Source organism: Saccostrea echinata, unplaced genomic scaffold (assembly GCF_033153115.1).
Source record: "Saccostrea echinata isolate AGI-Se365-2 ecotype Australia unplaced genomic scaffold, CSIRO_AGI_Sech_v1 ptg000001l, whole genome shotgun sequence".
Taxonomy (NCBI): Eukaryota; Metazoa; Mollusca; class Bivalvia; order Ostreida; family Ostreidae; genus Saccostrea; species Saccostrea echinata.
In genome coordinates, this window is record NW_026889750.1 from 23,257,160 (window position 1) to 23,274,762 (window position 17,603).

The window sequence follows — 17,603 nt, forward strand, 5'->3', positions numbered from 1 at the left end:
CTGAAACTCCAAGCACTACAACAACTACAGAGGCACCAACAACTACCACTACAGAAGCCTTGACCACTACTACTGAAGCACCAACAACTACCACAACTACTGAAACTCCAAGCACTACAACAACTACAGAGGCACCAACAACTACCACTACAGAAGCCTTGACCACTACTACTACTGAAGCACCAACAACTACCACAACTACTGAAACTCCAAGCACTACAACAACTACAGAGGCACCAACAACTACCACTACAGAAGCCTTGACCACTACTACTGAAGCACCAACAACTACCACAACTACTGAAACTCCAAGCACTACAACAACAACTACACAGGCACCAACAACTACCACTACAGAAGCCTTGACCACTACTACTGAAGCACCAACAACTACCACAACTACTGAAACTCCAAGCACTACAACAACTACAGAGGCACCAACAACTACCACTACAGAAGCCTTGACCACTACTACTACTGAAGCACCAACAACTACCACAACTACTGAAACTCCAACCACAACAACAACTACACAGGCACCAACAACTACCACCACAGAAGCCTTGACCACTACTACTGAAGCACCAACAACTACCACAACTACTGAAACTCCAAGCACTACAACAACTACAGAGGCACCAACAACTACCACTACAGAAGCCTTGACCACTACTACTGAAGCACCAACAACTACCACAACTACTGAAACTCCAAGCACTACAACAACTACAGAGGCACCAACAACTACCACTACAGAAGCCTTGACCACTACTACTACTGAAGCACCAACAACTACCACAACTACTGAAACTCCAAGCACTACAACAACTACAGAGGCACCAATAACTACCACTACAGAAGCCTTGACCACTACTACTACTGAAGCACCAACAACTACCACAACTACTGAATCTCCAACCACAACAACAACTACACAAGCACCAACAACTACCACTACAGAAGCCTTGACCACTACTACTACTGAAGCACCAACAACTACCACAACTACTGAAACTCCAAGCACTACAACAACTACAGAGGCACCAACAACTACCACTACAGAAGCCTTGACCATTACAACTGAAGCACCAACAACTACCACAACTACTGAAACTCCAAGCACTACAACAACAACTACAGAGGCACCAACAACTACCACTATAGAAGCCTTGACCACTACTACTGAAGCACCAACAACTACCACAACTACTGAAACTCCAAGCACTACAACAACTACAGAGGCACCAATAACTACCACTACAGAAGCCTTGACCACTACTACTACTGAAGCACCAACAACTACCACAACTACTGAAACTCCAAGCACTACAACAACTACAGAGGCACCAACAACTACCACTACAGAAGCCTTGACCACTACTACTACTGAAGCACCAACAACTACCACAACTACTGAAACTCCAACCACAACAACAACTACACAGGCACCAACAACTACCACCACAGAAGCCTTGACCACTACTACTGAAGCACCAACAACTACCACAACTACTGAAACTCCAAGCACTACAACAACTACAGAGGCACCAACAACTACCACTACAGAAGCCTTGACCACTACTACTGAAGCACCAACAACTACCACAACTACTGAAACTCCAAGCACTACAACAACAACTACAGAGGCACCAACAACTACCACTACAGAAGCCTTGACCACTACTACTGAAGCACCAACAACTACCACAACTACTGAAACTCCAAGCACTACAACAACTACAGAGGTACCAATAACTACTACTACAGAAGCCTTGACCACTACTACTACTGAAGCACCAACAACTACCACAACTACTGAAACTCCAAGCACTACAACAACTACAGAGGCACCAACAACTACCACTACAGAAGCCTTGACCACTACTACTACTGAAGCACCAACAACTACCACAACTACTGAAACTCCAAGCACTACAACAACTACAGAGGCACCAACAACTACCACTACAGAAGCCTTGACCACTACTACTGAAGCACCAACAACTACCACAACTACTGAAACTCCAAGCACTACAACAACTACACAGGCACCAACAACTACCACTACAGAAGCCTTGACCACTACTACTGAAGCACCAACAACTACCACAACTACTGAAACTCCAACCACAACAACAACTACACAGGCACCAACAACTACCACCACAGAAGCCTTGACCACTACTACTGAAGCACCAAGAAGTACCACAACTACTGAAACTCCAAGCACTACAACAAATACAGAGGCACCAACAACTACCACTACAGAAGTCTTGACCACTACCACTACCGAAGCACCAACAACTACCACAACTACTGAAACTCCAAGCACTACAACAACTACAGAGGCACCAACAACTACCACTACAGAAGCCTTGACCACTACTACTGAAGCACCAACAACAACCACAACTACTGAAACTCCAAGCACTACAACAACTACAGAGGCACCAACAACTACCACTACAGAAGCCTTGACCACTACAACTGAAGCACCAACAACTACCACAACTACTGAAACTCCAAGCACTACAACAACAACTACAGAGGCACCAACAACTACCACTACAGAAGCCTTGACCACTACTTCTGAAGCACCAACAACTACCACAACTACTGAAACTCCAAGCACTACAACAACTACAGAGGCACCAACAACTACCACCACAGAAGCCTTGACCACTACTACTACTGAAGCACCAACAACTACCACAACTACTGAAACTCCAAGCACTACAACAACTACAGAGGCACCAACAACTACCACTACAGAAGCCTTGACCACTACTACTGAAGCACCAACAACTACCACAACTACTGAAACTCCAAGCACTACAACAACTACAGAGGCACCAACAACTACCACTACAGAAGCCTTGACCACTACTACTACTGAAGCATCAACAACTACCACAACTACTGAAACTCCAAGCACTACAACAACTACAGAGGCACCAACAACTACCACTACAGAAGCCTTGACCACTACTACTACTGAAGCACCAACAACTACCACAACTACTGAAACTGCAAGCACTACAACAACTACACAGGCACCAACAACTACCACTACAGAAGCCTTGACCACTACTACTGAAGCACCAACAACTACCACAACTACTGAAACTCCAAGCACTACAACAACTACAGAGGCACCAACAACTACCACTATAGAAGCCTTGACCACTACTACTACTGAAGCACCAACAACTACCACAACTACTGAAACTCCAAGCACTACAACAACAACTACACAGGCACCAACAACTACCACTACAGAAGCCTTGACCACTACTACTACTGAAGCACCAACAACTACCACAACTACTGAAACTCCAAGCAATACAACAACTACAGAGGCACCAACAACTACCACTACAGAAGCCTTGACCACTACTACTACTGAAGCACCAACAACTACCACAACTACTGAAACTCCAAGCACTACAACAACTACAGAGGCACCAACAACTACCACTACAGAAGCCTTGACCACTACAACTGAAGCACCAACAACTACCACAACTACTGAAACTCCAAGCACTACAACAACAACTACAGAGGCACCAACAACTACCACTACAGAAGCCTTGACCACTACTACTGAAGCACCAACAACTACCACAACTACTGAAACTCCAAGCACTAAAACAACTACAGAGGCACCAATAACTACCACTACAGAAGCCTTGACCACTACTACTACTGAAGCACCAACAACTACCACAACTACTGAAACTCCAAGCACTACAACAACTACAGAGGCACCAACAACTACCACTACAGAAGCCTTGACCACTACTACTACTGAAGCACCAACAACTACCACAACTACTGAAACTCCAACCGCAACAACAACTACACAGGCACCAACAGCTACCACCACAGAAGCCTTGACAACTACTACTGAAGCACCAACAACTACCACAACTACTGAAACTCCAAGCACTACAACAACTACACAGGCACCAACAACTACCACTACAGAAGCCTTGACCACTACTACTACTGAAGCACCAACAACTACCACAACTACTGAAACTCCAAGCACTACAACAACTACAGAGGCACCAACAACTACCACTACAGAAGCCTTGACCACTACAACTGAAGCACCAACAACTACCACAACTACTGAAACTCCAAGCACTACAACAACAACTACAGAGGCACCAACAACTACCACTACAGAAGCCTTGACCACTACTACTGAAGCACCAACAACTACCACAACTACTGAAACTCCAAGCACTACAACAACTACAGAGGCACCAACAACTACCACTACAGAAGCCTTGACCACTACTACTACTGAAGCACCAACAACTACCACAACTACTGAAACTCCAACCACAACAACAACTACAGAGGCACCAACAACTACCACCACAGAAGCCTTGACCACTACTACTGAAGCACCAACAACTACCACAACTACTGAAACTCCAAGCACTACAACAACTACAGAGGCACCAACAACTACCACTACAGAAGCCTTGACCACTACTACTACTGAAGCACCAACAACTACCACAACTACTGAAACTCCAAGCACTACAACAACTACAGAGGCACCAACAACTACCACTACAGAAGCCTTGACCACTACTACTACTGAAGCACCAACAACTACCACAACTACTGAAACTCCAAGCACTACAACAACTACACAGGCACCAACAACTACCACTACAGAAGCCTTGACCACTACTACTGAAGCACCAACAACTACCACAACTACTGAAACTCCAAGCACTACAACAACTACAGAGGCACCAACAACTACCACTACAGAAGCCTTGACCACTACTACTACTGAAGCACCAACAACTACCACAACTACTGAAACTCCAAGCACTACAACAACAACTACACAGGCACCAACAACTACCACTACAGAAGCCTTGACCACTACTACTACTGAAGCACCAACAACTACCACAACTACTGAAACTCCAAGCAATACAACAACTACAGAGGCACCAACAACTACCACTACAGAAGCCTTGACCACTACTACTACTGAAGCACCAACAACTACAACAACTACTGAAACTCCAACCACAACAACAACTACACAGGCACCAACAGCTACCACCACAGAAGCCTTGACAACTACTACTGAAGCACCAACAACTACCACAACTACTGAAACTCCAAGCACTACAACAACTACAGAGGCACCAACAACTACCACTACAGAAGCCTTGACCACTACAACTGAAGCACCAACAACTACCACAACTACTGAAACTCCAAGCACTACAACAACAACTAAAGAGGCACCAATAACTACCACTACAGAAGCCTTGACCACTGCTACTGAAGCACCAACAACTACCACAACTACTGAAACTCCAAGCACTAAAACAACTACAGAGGCACCAATAACTACCACTACAGAAGCCTTGACCACTACTACTACTGAAGCACCAACAACTACCACAACTACTGAAACTCCAAGCACTACAACAACTACAGAGGCACCAACAACTACCACTACAGAAGCCTTGACCACTACTACTACTGAAGCACCAACAACTACCACAACTACTGAAACTCCAAGCACTACAACAACTACAGAGGCACCAACAACTACCACTACAGAAGCCTTGACCACTACTACTGAAGCACCAACAACTACCACAACTACTGAAACTCCAAGCACTACAACAACTACAGAGGCACCAACAACTACCACTACAGAAGCCTTGACCACTACTACTACTGAAGCACCAACAACTACCACAACTACTGAAACTCCAAGCACTACAACAACTACAGAGGCACCAACAACTACCACTACAGAAGCCTTGACCACTACTACTACTGAAGTACCAACAACTACCACAACTACTGAAACTCCAAGCACTACAACAACTACAGAGGCACCAACAACTACCACCACAGAAGCCTTGACCACTACTACTGAAGCACCAACAACTACCACAACTACTGAAACTCCAATCACAACAACAACTACACAGGCACCAACAACTACCACTACAGAAGCCTTGACCTCTACTACTGAAGTACCAACAACTACCACAACTACTGAAACTCCAAACACTACAACAACTACAGAGGCACCAACAACTACCACTACAGAAGCCTTGACCACTACTACTGAAGCACCAACAACTACCACAACTACTGAAACTCCAAGCACTACAACAACTACAGAGGCACCAACAACTACCACTACAGAAGCCTTGACCACTACTACTACTGAAGCACCAACAACTACCACAACTACTGAAACTCCAAGCACTACAACAACTACAGAGGCACCAACAACTACCACTACAGAAGCCTTGACCACTACTACTACTGAAGCAACAACAACTACCACAACTACTGAAACTCCAACAACAACAACAACTACACAGGCACCAACAACTACCACCACAGAAGCCTTGACCACTACTACTGAAGTACCAAAAACTACCACAACTACTGAAACTCCAAGCACTACAACAACTACAGAGGCACCAACAACTACCACTACAGAAGCCTTGAGCACTACTACTGAAGCACCAACAACTACCACAACTACTGAAACTTCAAGCACTACAACAACAACTACAGAGGCACCAACAACTACCACTACAGAAGCCTTGACCACTACTACTGAAGCACCAACAACTACCACAACTACTGAAACTCCAAGCACTACAACAACTACAGAGGCACCAACAACTACCACTACAGAAGCCTTGACCACTACTACTACTGAAGCACCAACAACTACCACAACTACTGAAACTCCAAGCACTACAACAACTACAGAGGCACCAACAACTACCAATACAGAAGCCTTGACCACTACTACTACTGAAGCACCAACAACTACCACAACTACTGAAACTCCAACAACAACAACAACTACACAGGCACCAACAACTACCACCACAGAAGCCTTGACCACTACTACTGAAGCACCAACAACTACCACAACTACTGAAACTCCAAGCACTACAACAACTACAGAGCCACCAACAACTACCACTACAGAAGCCTTGACCACTACTACTGAAGCACCAACAACTACCACAACTACTGAAACTCCAAGCACTACAACAACTACAGAGGCACCAACAACTACCACTACAGAAGCCTTGACCACTACTACTACTGAAGCACCAACAACTACCACAACTACTGAAACTCCAAGCACTACAACAACTACAGAGGCACCAACAACTACCACTACAGAAGCCTTGACCACTACTACTACTGAAGCACCAACAACTACCACAACTACTGAAACTCCAAGCACTACAACAACTACAGAGGCACCAACAACTACCACCACAGAAGCCTTGACCACTACTACTGAAGCACCAACAACTACCACAACTACTGAAACTCCAAGCACTACAACAACTACACAGGCACCAACAACTACCACTACAGAAGCCTTGACCACTACTACTACTGAAGCACCAACAACTACCACAACTACTGAAACTCCAAGCACTACAACAACTACAGAGGCACCAACAACTACCACTACAGAAGCCTTGACCACTACAACTGAAGCACCAACAACTACCACAACTACTGAAACTCCAAGCACTACAACAACTACAGAGGCACCAACAACTACCACTACAGAAGCCTTGACCACTACTACTGAAGCACCAACAACTACCACAACTACTGAAACGCCAAGCACTTTAACAAAAACAGAGGCACCAACAACTACCACCACAGAAGCCTTGACCACTACTACTGAAGCACCAACAACTACCACAACTACTGAAACTCCAAGCACTACAACAACTACAGAGGCACCAACAACTACCACTACAGAAGCCTTGACCACTACTACTACTGAAGCACCAACAACTACCACAACTACTGAAACTCCAAGCACTACAACAACTACAGAGGCACCAACAACTACCACTACAGAAGCCTTGACCACTACTACTGAAGCACCAACAACTACCACAACTACTGAAACTCCAAGCACTACAACAACTACAGAGGCACCAACAACTACCACTACAGAAGCCTTGACCACTACTACTACTGAAGCACCAACAACTACCACAACTACTGAAACTCCAAGCACTACAACAACTACACAGGCACCAACAACTACCACTACAGAAGCTTTGACCACTACTACTACTGAAGCACCCACAACTACTGAAACTCCAAGCACTACAACAACTACAGAGGCACCAACAACTACCACTACAGAAGCCTTGACCACTACTACTACTGAAGCACCAACAACTACCACAACTACTGAAACTCCAAGCACTACAACAACTACAGAGGCACCAACAACTACCACCACAGAAGCCTTGACCACTACTACTACTGAAGCACCAACAACTACCACAAGTACTGAAACTCCAACCACAACAACAACTACACAGGCACCAACAACTACCACCACAGAAGCCTTGACCACTACTACTGAAGCACCAACAACTACCACAACTACTGAAACTCCAAGCACTACAACAACTACAGAGGCACCAACAACTACCACTACAGAAGCCTTGACCACTACTACTGAAGCACCAACAACTACCACAACTACTGAAACTCCAAGCACTACAACAACTACAGAGGCACCAACAACTACCACTACAGAAGCCTTGACCACTACTACTGAAGCACCAACAACTACCACAACTACTGAAACTCCAAGCACTACAACAACTACAGAGGCACCAACAACTACCACCACAGAAGCCTTGACCACTACTACTACTGAAGCACCAACTACCACAACTACTGAAACTCCAAGCACTACAACAACTACAGAGGCACCAACAACTACCACTACAGAAGCCTTGACCACTACTACTACTGAAGTACCAACAACTACCACAACTACTGAAACTCCAAGCACTACAACAACTACAGAGGCACCAACAACTACCACTACAGAAGCCTTGACCACTACTACTGAAGCACCATCAACTACCACAACTACTGAAACTCCAAGCACTACAACAACAACTACAGAGGCACCAACAACTACCACTACAGAAGCCTTGACCACTACTACTACTGAAGCACCAACAACTACCACAACTACTGAAACTCCAAGCACTACAACAACTACAGAGGCACCAACAACTACCACCACAGAAGCCTTGACCACTACTACTGAAGCACCAACAACTACCATAACTACTGAAACTCCAAGCACTACAACAACTACAGAGGCACCAACAACTACCACTACTACTACTGAAGCACCAACAACTACCACAACTACCACAACGGAGGCTGCAATTACTAGTACAACTACAGAATTTCCATTAATTTTAGCTGGTATGCCAATTTTTAAGTTTTATTGTTTATTGGGCTGACCTTTATTCATCTTCTTTTAATGGCTTTCAATTGATTTTTTCAGCTTTGAATATACTCAAATCCTCCTTATATCTAAATATATTTTGTAAGTGTTATCTTTCTTAAAGGCTAATGGGAAAAAATTCTTATCAGATTTTGCATTGTGTGTGTTAGGAAATTGGAAGGGGGAGCAGTGCCCACACATGGAGAATCATTTATGCTCTGTAGTTTCTGTTTATTCTCAACTCCAAGTTTATACATTGGTTTTCAAGTGATAATCTTTAAAATGTGTTGAACTGTCTATTATCTTTTGAATTTTGGTTTCATATCTTTTATACTCTGCTTACATTTAAATGTGTCTCTTTCCTTAAATGAATTATATTTATTTTGAATTATCAAAGACTTGTTAATGTATAATGAACCCAAGCTAAACAGTGAAGTCAGAATTGCCAATAATTGCTCTAGACATTAACTTTTCAATACAAAAGAGACCCCGAAACTAATGCAAAAAGAGAAAAAAAATCAATTTTGTTTGACTAATGGACAAATAAATGTTAAATGCATGCAAATTTTCACTAACTAGTCAGGCTTCTATTACCTATATAAACATTCTCCTAGGTCAATCATTAAATGTTACTGATGTCTAAGCAACAACCTACTCCTTTAAAAAACACAAACTTAATTGCTGTGCTTTGAAGTGCCTTTAATCTGGGTTTTTTAATATGTCTGTAAATATTATATGAAGTTGCTCAATGAACAAAGTTAAACACGTATCTTTTAATATCCTTGCAGAATTTCTAGATCATGGGACATTGGCAGGTGATTCAAAATCAAGCATAGGGGATGATCTTCTGGTGGCAGTGATAGATAATCCTATTGGTTTTACATGTGGAAAAACAACTTCACCTTATGCTTATGTAAGTAAAATAACTGAAAAAGCAAAAAAAAACATGCTTGCAAATATTTATTTTTATGCCCCCCCCCCCCTTGAAAAAGGGGGCATATTACTAATTGCATCTGTCTATTGGTATGTTGGTCAGCCAGTAGACCTGCAAATGTTGTCCGCTCAATATCTTTAAAACCCTTAATTGCTTGACGGGCATCAAACTTGGTATACTGTTACTCCTTGAAGTCAGTAAATGATCCCTTTGGATTTTGAGACATTATAGGAAGATACTGTCTTTTCAATATCATGAGAACCCTTTGCTTCACAGACATCAAATTTTGTACACTGGTTTTCCATATGGAGTAGATGAGGTCACAAGGTCAAACTAAATAGTCACTTATAATGACATAAAAGATACTGTCAGTTCAGACATTAAATATGGTACACTGAAACCTTCTAAGAAGGGAATTATCATTCATTATATTGAAGTCTGATAGATATCAAACTTAGTACATATGTTGCCACTGAGTATTAAATGACATATTATTCACTATCATTACACATGTTACAGACATTCTAAATTAAAAGTTTTTCCTTTTGTAATATGCCACACAGGGGGCATATATTTTCTTAAGCATTTCTTTTTTTTTCCTAGTGTCAGCCTAACCCTGTGGTGAGGATCACTCATATGCTAAGTTATCTTTTCTCAGAAAAGACTAAGTTCATGTCATGTCTATTATTTAATCTTGTACATACTTTCCAGATTGCATCATGAGCAGCAAAAATTTTACCAAAGTAGGAACTAGTGTTTTAATATGAGTGGTCTCTCTGACTCAAGAGAAAACCTTGCTATTAATTCAACTTCTCAAACAAGTTCCAAATCTATTTGTTTTCAACATGCAAAATTTTTGATTGTCCATGATTTTTTTTTTTAAAATATCATTGTGATAAGTCATAATACATACATAATAATTACCAGATAAGAATATATATGCTTCCTACATGTATTCCCATTGTGATATTCCTGAGGTTAATTTACTCAACTTTTTTTCATGTACATGAAAATATAAATTGCCTAATATACATTCAAATCATTGTGAGTCATTTTCCAATTTTTTTTTTATAAAATACTTGATGAAAAGTTTCTTAGCTTGATGAATTTTTACTCCTTCAGAGTATTGCATTTAAGATATACAGTGAAACTTGCCTAAAATGATGTAAACTTTAAGTCCTTTTTAGTAAATTCATTTGTTTAAAATATTTTCTAATCCGGAATGTTGTCTAATCTGGCCAATTTCTTTGGAATGAGTGGTGTCCGGATTAGATAAGTTTTACTGTATATACATTCTCTTCTTTTGGCATTTCTTTAAAATGTGTACAATTGTAGCAACTTTGACTTTTGTGACTTTTTTTGTAGATCTTTTCTAATGGATATGTAACATTTGACTACTTTGACAGTGGAAGGCCAAGATTGTTTTCAGATAAATCTCAAACACAGCCACACAACATGGTTGCTCCTTTGTGGTCGGATATAGACATGACAAGCGATTCTCGCATTTGGTATCATTTCTACAATAAATTCACAGCAGACTCCTCAGTTCTGAGCCAGGCCCAGTCTCTGATTGTGGAGAATTACAGAGACTCAGCTACAGCCTCTAGTTTTAACCCTAATACAGCTTTAGTCGTGACATGGGAGAATGTTCATCCTGCTCCAGTGTCATCATATTCCTCACAGGTAACTGAGAATGTTAAAAAATCTTTTCATCCATGTGTTTTTTTTAATGTCAATTACAGATAAATAGATACAGATGATTTTCAATGTTTTGTAGTTGTATGTTGATTTTATTTCATTAGTTGGACAGGATTTTTTTTTAATTTTATCAGTGCAAAGTTCATTTGAAAATATCAAAAAATCCTGTCTCAAAAGTGAAATATAATGGAAGCACCATGTCCATCTGTCTGTCAGTCCATGTGCTCACCTGATAAAGGTCACTTTTGCTACTTATCTCAATAAGTATCCAAACTAAATTTGAAGATATGGTATATTTTTAAGAAGATGCATACTCCAGTTGCTGTATCTGTCACCCACATTGTGATGCTCCAGTGATGCGTATTAAGTGCAAAATTAAGCTACAAATGAGTTTATGTCCATTTTTAGCTATAAGCTTAAGAAGCATCCAAATCAAGATATGATACATGTATAAATATTTAGTGTCATGCCTCAGATGCTGTATCTTATCTGTATTTGAAACTCCATGCAGTGACTCTGAAGGTTAAACTCAGCATTTTGTTTACCTTTTAGCTTATGGCCCGGGTATCCAAACAAAGCTGCAGATAAGGTGCATCATTGGATACTATATATAGTACTTTATATAATATGGTACACATCCCAGATATTTCATCCGCATGTGAGTTAAGGCTAGGTATAGGCATTTCTATGCAAATGAGCTAATAAAAACGCATAAGAGGTATATTTACTATTCAGAGAAAGTTTTGATTTATTTTCATTTGCATACTTAGTATCCACAATATGTTATAGCCATTACACATGATGACGTCATATTGTGACGTCACTGATCTTACCTACTGGTGGTAATAAAACACATCAACAAAACAGCTTCAGCGCAAGAGGTTACCCTAATTATTTTCACATAAAATTTGTATAATGCTAAGAAGAATATTCTTTAGATTAATAAAACCGCTGCATAAATCCTAGGCATTCTCTCATTTAATCGGAATTTGAGGAAACTTATACCGGACTGTACATTTTTACCTTTCTTCAACTTAAAACTTTACAAATAGAAATTATATTACTGAGCTGTTGATACTTGTGCAGCAATATAAGCAAACTTTTGAATATTTTGCTTCTTAATATACATGTACCTTGTTTCAGTTAAATAAAATAGAGCATGCCCTTGCGCCGAAGCATTTTTGTTGATGTCTATTATAATATTGTGTAGTAAAGAACAATGACGTCATAATTTGACGTCATAATGTGAACTGGCTATCTCATGTTGTGGGTACTAAGTATGTATTAGACAATAAGTTTTAACTTTCTCTGTATAATAGATATAGTCCTTAGGCATTTTAACTAGATTATTTGCATAGAAATGCCCATACCTAGCCTTAACTCACCTGCGTCTGATTACATTTTTTATACAGTGCTTCTATTATTCCAGTTAAGGGAGCCAATGTTTTTTTTTGTTTTTGTTTTTTAAAAATTTCTTTTTTGTGTGTGTGAAAACTACAATAGAAAAACTCTACTTTTATAACAGGTGTAGCCTACACTGATTTCAATGTACATGCAGTTTCAGGAAAATCTACCATGGAGTATTTTCAGGGACCATTTACATTTACAATAGAATTGTAACTGAAAGCACTTTTTTGCACTTCAATTCAAAGTATAAAAATACTACTGTAGTATACAATGCACCATTCTCAGCTTTTGCCTTTTCACAAATAACATACAGTGCATTAAGATCTACTGATACTTCTGTAAATGCATCATTTGAAATTAACCATATTTTGATCAGGCCCTTGAAAAGATCTAGTATCAGTCCCTTTAGGACAACTCTACTTTAAAATCATTTAAAAATGTGCACACACATTTAATCATAATGCATACATCGATCTATATAATTGTATAGAAGTTCTGCAAATTTTTCTTTTTTTATGGTACAGAATGCCAGTTTCCAGTTGCTAATAGCCAGTGATGGAGTGACCACCTACACAGCTTTTCTGTTTAAACAGATGGACTGGGTCCCCCCTAAACCTGCCCTACTGGGCTACAAGTGTGGATATGGGCAGTCCGACTTCTTTTACCACCCTGCTTCATTGACTAACAACCTGTTACAGCAAGCGATTCGTAGTCACTACAGTGGTATGACATTTGTACTTGTAACTTTTAAATATACAATACAGTCACCCATACCAGCGGCGGATCCAGGAATTTCATAACGGGGGGGGGCAGTAGAAGGCAGGGGGTCTGGGGGCTGCATTGAAGCCCCCAACGGGTCCAGGGTAAAGACCTGGTGGGGGTCCAGTGGCGAAGGCCCTGGAAACTGATGAATTCTAACAAATAAGAGGTGTTTTTTCCCTTGATACTAGGATAATATAAACAAAATGTCCAAAAAAAAATTTAAACGGGGGGGGGGGGGTGCGCACGTCCGGCGCTGGATCTGCCTTTCTCGAATTCAGTGGGACCATGGAAAAACTTGGAGATATGGTGATCGATGCATGGGTTTGAGTTATTGAGGGTTAAATACATAAAGAAAAAGTGGTTGGATTGCTAAATGATTTCAACATAATATGATATCCATGGTATTCGAGATATTGCATTTGATGTTCGAGGGAAGTTCAACTGAATATAGTCTAATACTTTCGTTTTTTTAAAAAACGATCAACATGGATTAATTCCGATTTTGTTGTTAGTTTTTAATATCACGTACTGTATTTAATTTTTGTTTTTAATAAAATGATATTTAATTAACCCCTAAATCTATGAGTTTCACTATGCATACCCCTTCTGACTGAAAAGTTTAATCCCCTAACTGCTCCAGGCTGTTACCTGTGTGCATTGAATAAACATGTCTGATATTCTAATCCTGATTGACAAAATATTGCGGTAGGGAAACTCTGAAAATCGGAAATTTTAGGTTGATTTTTTTTCAAATCGGGATTTTTGTCACTCCACCCCCACCCCCCGATTTTCCAAGTTTGGACAGCATTTTTACTTTCGGTGGTTTTAATTTTTCATTATATATTTTTATTTATTTATTTATCTGACATTACTTTTGTTTGTTTGTTTGTTAAACTTTTTTTTTTAGTTGTTTGTCAATATTACCCCCCTCCTTCCCCGGTCGGTCTATTCTTAAGAGAGATTAAACTTTGAAATACGTGCCTGAATCCAATCACCTGATCACCAGATCACGTAAACAGCTGGTAACTGGAGAAAATTCTCACAATCCAGTTACAGGGACTCGGTCCTTCGGGCTTATTGCGTGTTATGATGATGATAAAACATAGAGGTTTACCGAACATGCAAGGAAAGTCTAGAGAGAGCAGAAGTAAAATGCGCGCCAAACTTCAGCATGCTACTTCCGTTGCTGTCGATTTCTTGCACTGGGGGCATCGAGGACGTTTTGTGTGTGCATGTGGAATATGCACGGTTCTAAATAGCATGTTCCATTTGACTGACAGTATGGAAAAGTCATTTGCTAGATATCGCACATAAACGGTAGGAAAGGTCCGGAGTGGTTATTATTTAAAATCTACTGTGAATCGAGCCCCTCCCCCCCTCCAAAATGGCGATCGATTGTTGACGTTTTACCACTACCAGTGTACTGGAAAAAAATCCATAGAAATGGGATTTAAACTTATCTGTCGGTGATCAATTTACACGATAAATTAGGGTTTCTTCACAATCTGCAAGTGAAAAACTGGACACGTATCGGAAATGCCATGAGTTGGATAACCCAAACCACATTTGTAGCATCCTTGTGCAGTTTGCTGTTGTGTAAAGATGTGCAAGCAAGTTTTCATGTGCTAAGATAATTTCGGGCCCGTAGGGATCGAGAGCCCCCCTCCTAATAATTTTGTCAGGATGTACTTTACCATAGAACGAAGCTAATTTACGGTTGTGCCCCCTCAAAAAATGTCAGATGACCTTTTAATTGTTAGGTAAAAAAAAAAACAAAACAAAACTGCACGCCTTTTGTGATTTATGACACAGCTATATATTGCATTTTTTATGCATGCTTCATATGGATATACACTCAAGCTCAATAAAATGGTGCAAATGTTAAGCGTAAAAAAATAATGAAATGTCAAAGAAAATACTTTTTGAATGAATGCATGAATATGTAACCTTTAAGGCAAAAATACAAAAATGAAGTGAACAAATCATATTGAGATATTTTATTTGGCATATAGTGATTTTTTGAAACGTACGTTACTGTCGCCAACATCGAATAATTACACTTGAATGGCTATTTCTTGTACAAATAACAGTTGAATCTTAAATTAAATAGCATATGTCTTCAAAACATTTATTTTTAAAATGCTTTTAATAAATTATTGAGCATAATCACAAATATATTACCAAACTTTGATCTGATATCCCCATGTCGCCAGAAACAAAATAAAAACGGACTATGACATTAAATATAGTATGAGTATTAGGTATTGTATGCCTGTAAGATTGGAATACGTTTTATTTTGAAGGAAACTTCTTGAAAATTAAAAAAAAATGTTACAAAGCCTTGTATATGTTACCAATACTTTGAAATTACATTCTATCTTCCTATTTTACATGCGTATGGATAGGCATGAAACATTCGTTGTATTAGTTTAATAGATGAAATAGAATGATATCATAGTTAAACATGTGATTCTTTTTCTTCTATCCAACAACTGTATTCCATGCTCCTGAACCATGATTTAACAATGTCTTATTGTTAGCTTACTATTTAAGAGAAAATGATTAAATGAAACAACCGTTACCGAAACATTCGTTACCAAACCTCTTAAAAAAGAATGATTTATGAGTTCAAACATCTTCTGCACATATACGTAGTCAAATATTTTGCGCCACTGTATTCAAATTTTGACATCCGGAGTACGGTACTGCCTTTTTTATGATTTTTTTCTAAAGTCTAGACAGTGTTGGTGAGTTTGTTTTCTAGAATGCAATAACAATGAATCAAATGTAATGAATTACAGTAAAACTTGTCCAATCCGGCAACCAGTGGTTCCAAAATTTTTGGCCGGATTAGACAACATCCGGATTGGAGAAAATTGAACCGTTATAGCAAGTTAAAAGTTACATAGATATAAATAAAGAGTGGTAAATAAATACATGTACTTGATCAAATGTGTCATTTTCTTTTACGTTTCACTTGCAAAAATCGTCTATTTCGTTTGTTTTGAGTTCTGATTGTTCTTCAGAATTTTCATTTCTGTTCAAGTTTTTTATTCAGTATCTGTTGGTCATTTATTAAATTTGAAAATCGTTAAATGTTTTAAACACACTCCAAAACCTCATCGAAGTTGTAAATATTATTTTGTTAGGGACAGATTCCTAATTAATTTCTTTCTTTTAAAATTAATATGTTCGAATATTTAGACACTGTATTTGTTAATTTCAAATGTTATAATGAATGTTGGACCAAAATCTTCTGTCGTTATGGTTGTTGTAAACTGGTGACACAAAGGGAAGTAATTCGAATTGCACGTCGTGCACGCAAAACGAAAGTAGAAAGGAGGTTACAGAATAGGTAAGATCCGGATTGAACAACATTTATCAAACATAAATTATAAAGAAAATTCAAGGGACTAATAGAATCATTCATTATTACGAGTATGGGATAGTGAAATTCCACCAAGGGGACAAGATTCA

At 39.6% G+C, this 17,603-nt stretch overlaps 2 protein-coding genes across 2 annotated transcripts in view; both read left to right on the plus strand.

Moving 5' to 3' along the window:
• Window positions 1-557: 557 nt before the first annotated feature.
• On the plus strand, window positions 558-4,412 carry LOC133195942 (mucin-2-like; the record flags this gene model as incomplete). Its single annotated transcript, XM_061331929.1, has 2 exons — window positions 558-1,844; window positions 1,884-4,412. Coding segments are annotated over 2 exons (3,816 nt in total), but the record flags the coding sequence as incomplete, so codon positions are not given.
• Window positions 4,413-10,073: 5,661 nt separating this feature from the next.
• The window catches only part of LOC133195952 (mucin-like protein), a 47,614-nt gene continuing 40,084 nt past the window's right edge, over window positions 10,074-17,603 (plus strand). The window contains exons 1-3 of the mRNA XM_061331940.1: window positions 10,074-10,238; window positions 11,625-11,942; window positions 13,889-14,087. Coding sequence (XP_061187924.1) covers window positions 10,074-10,238; window positions 11,625-11,942; window positions 13,889-14,087 — 682 coding nt within the window. The remainder of the gene's footprint in view (window positions 10,239-11,624; window positions 11,943-13,888; window positions 14,088-17,603) is intronic.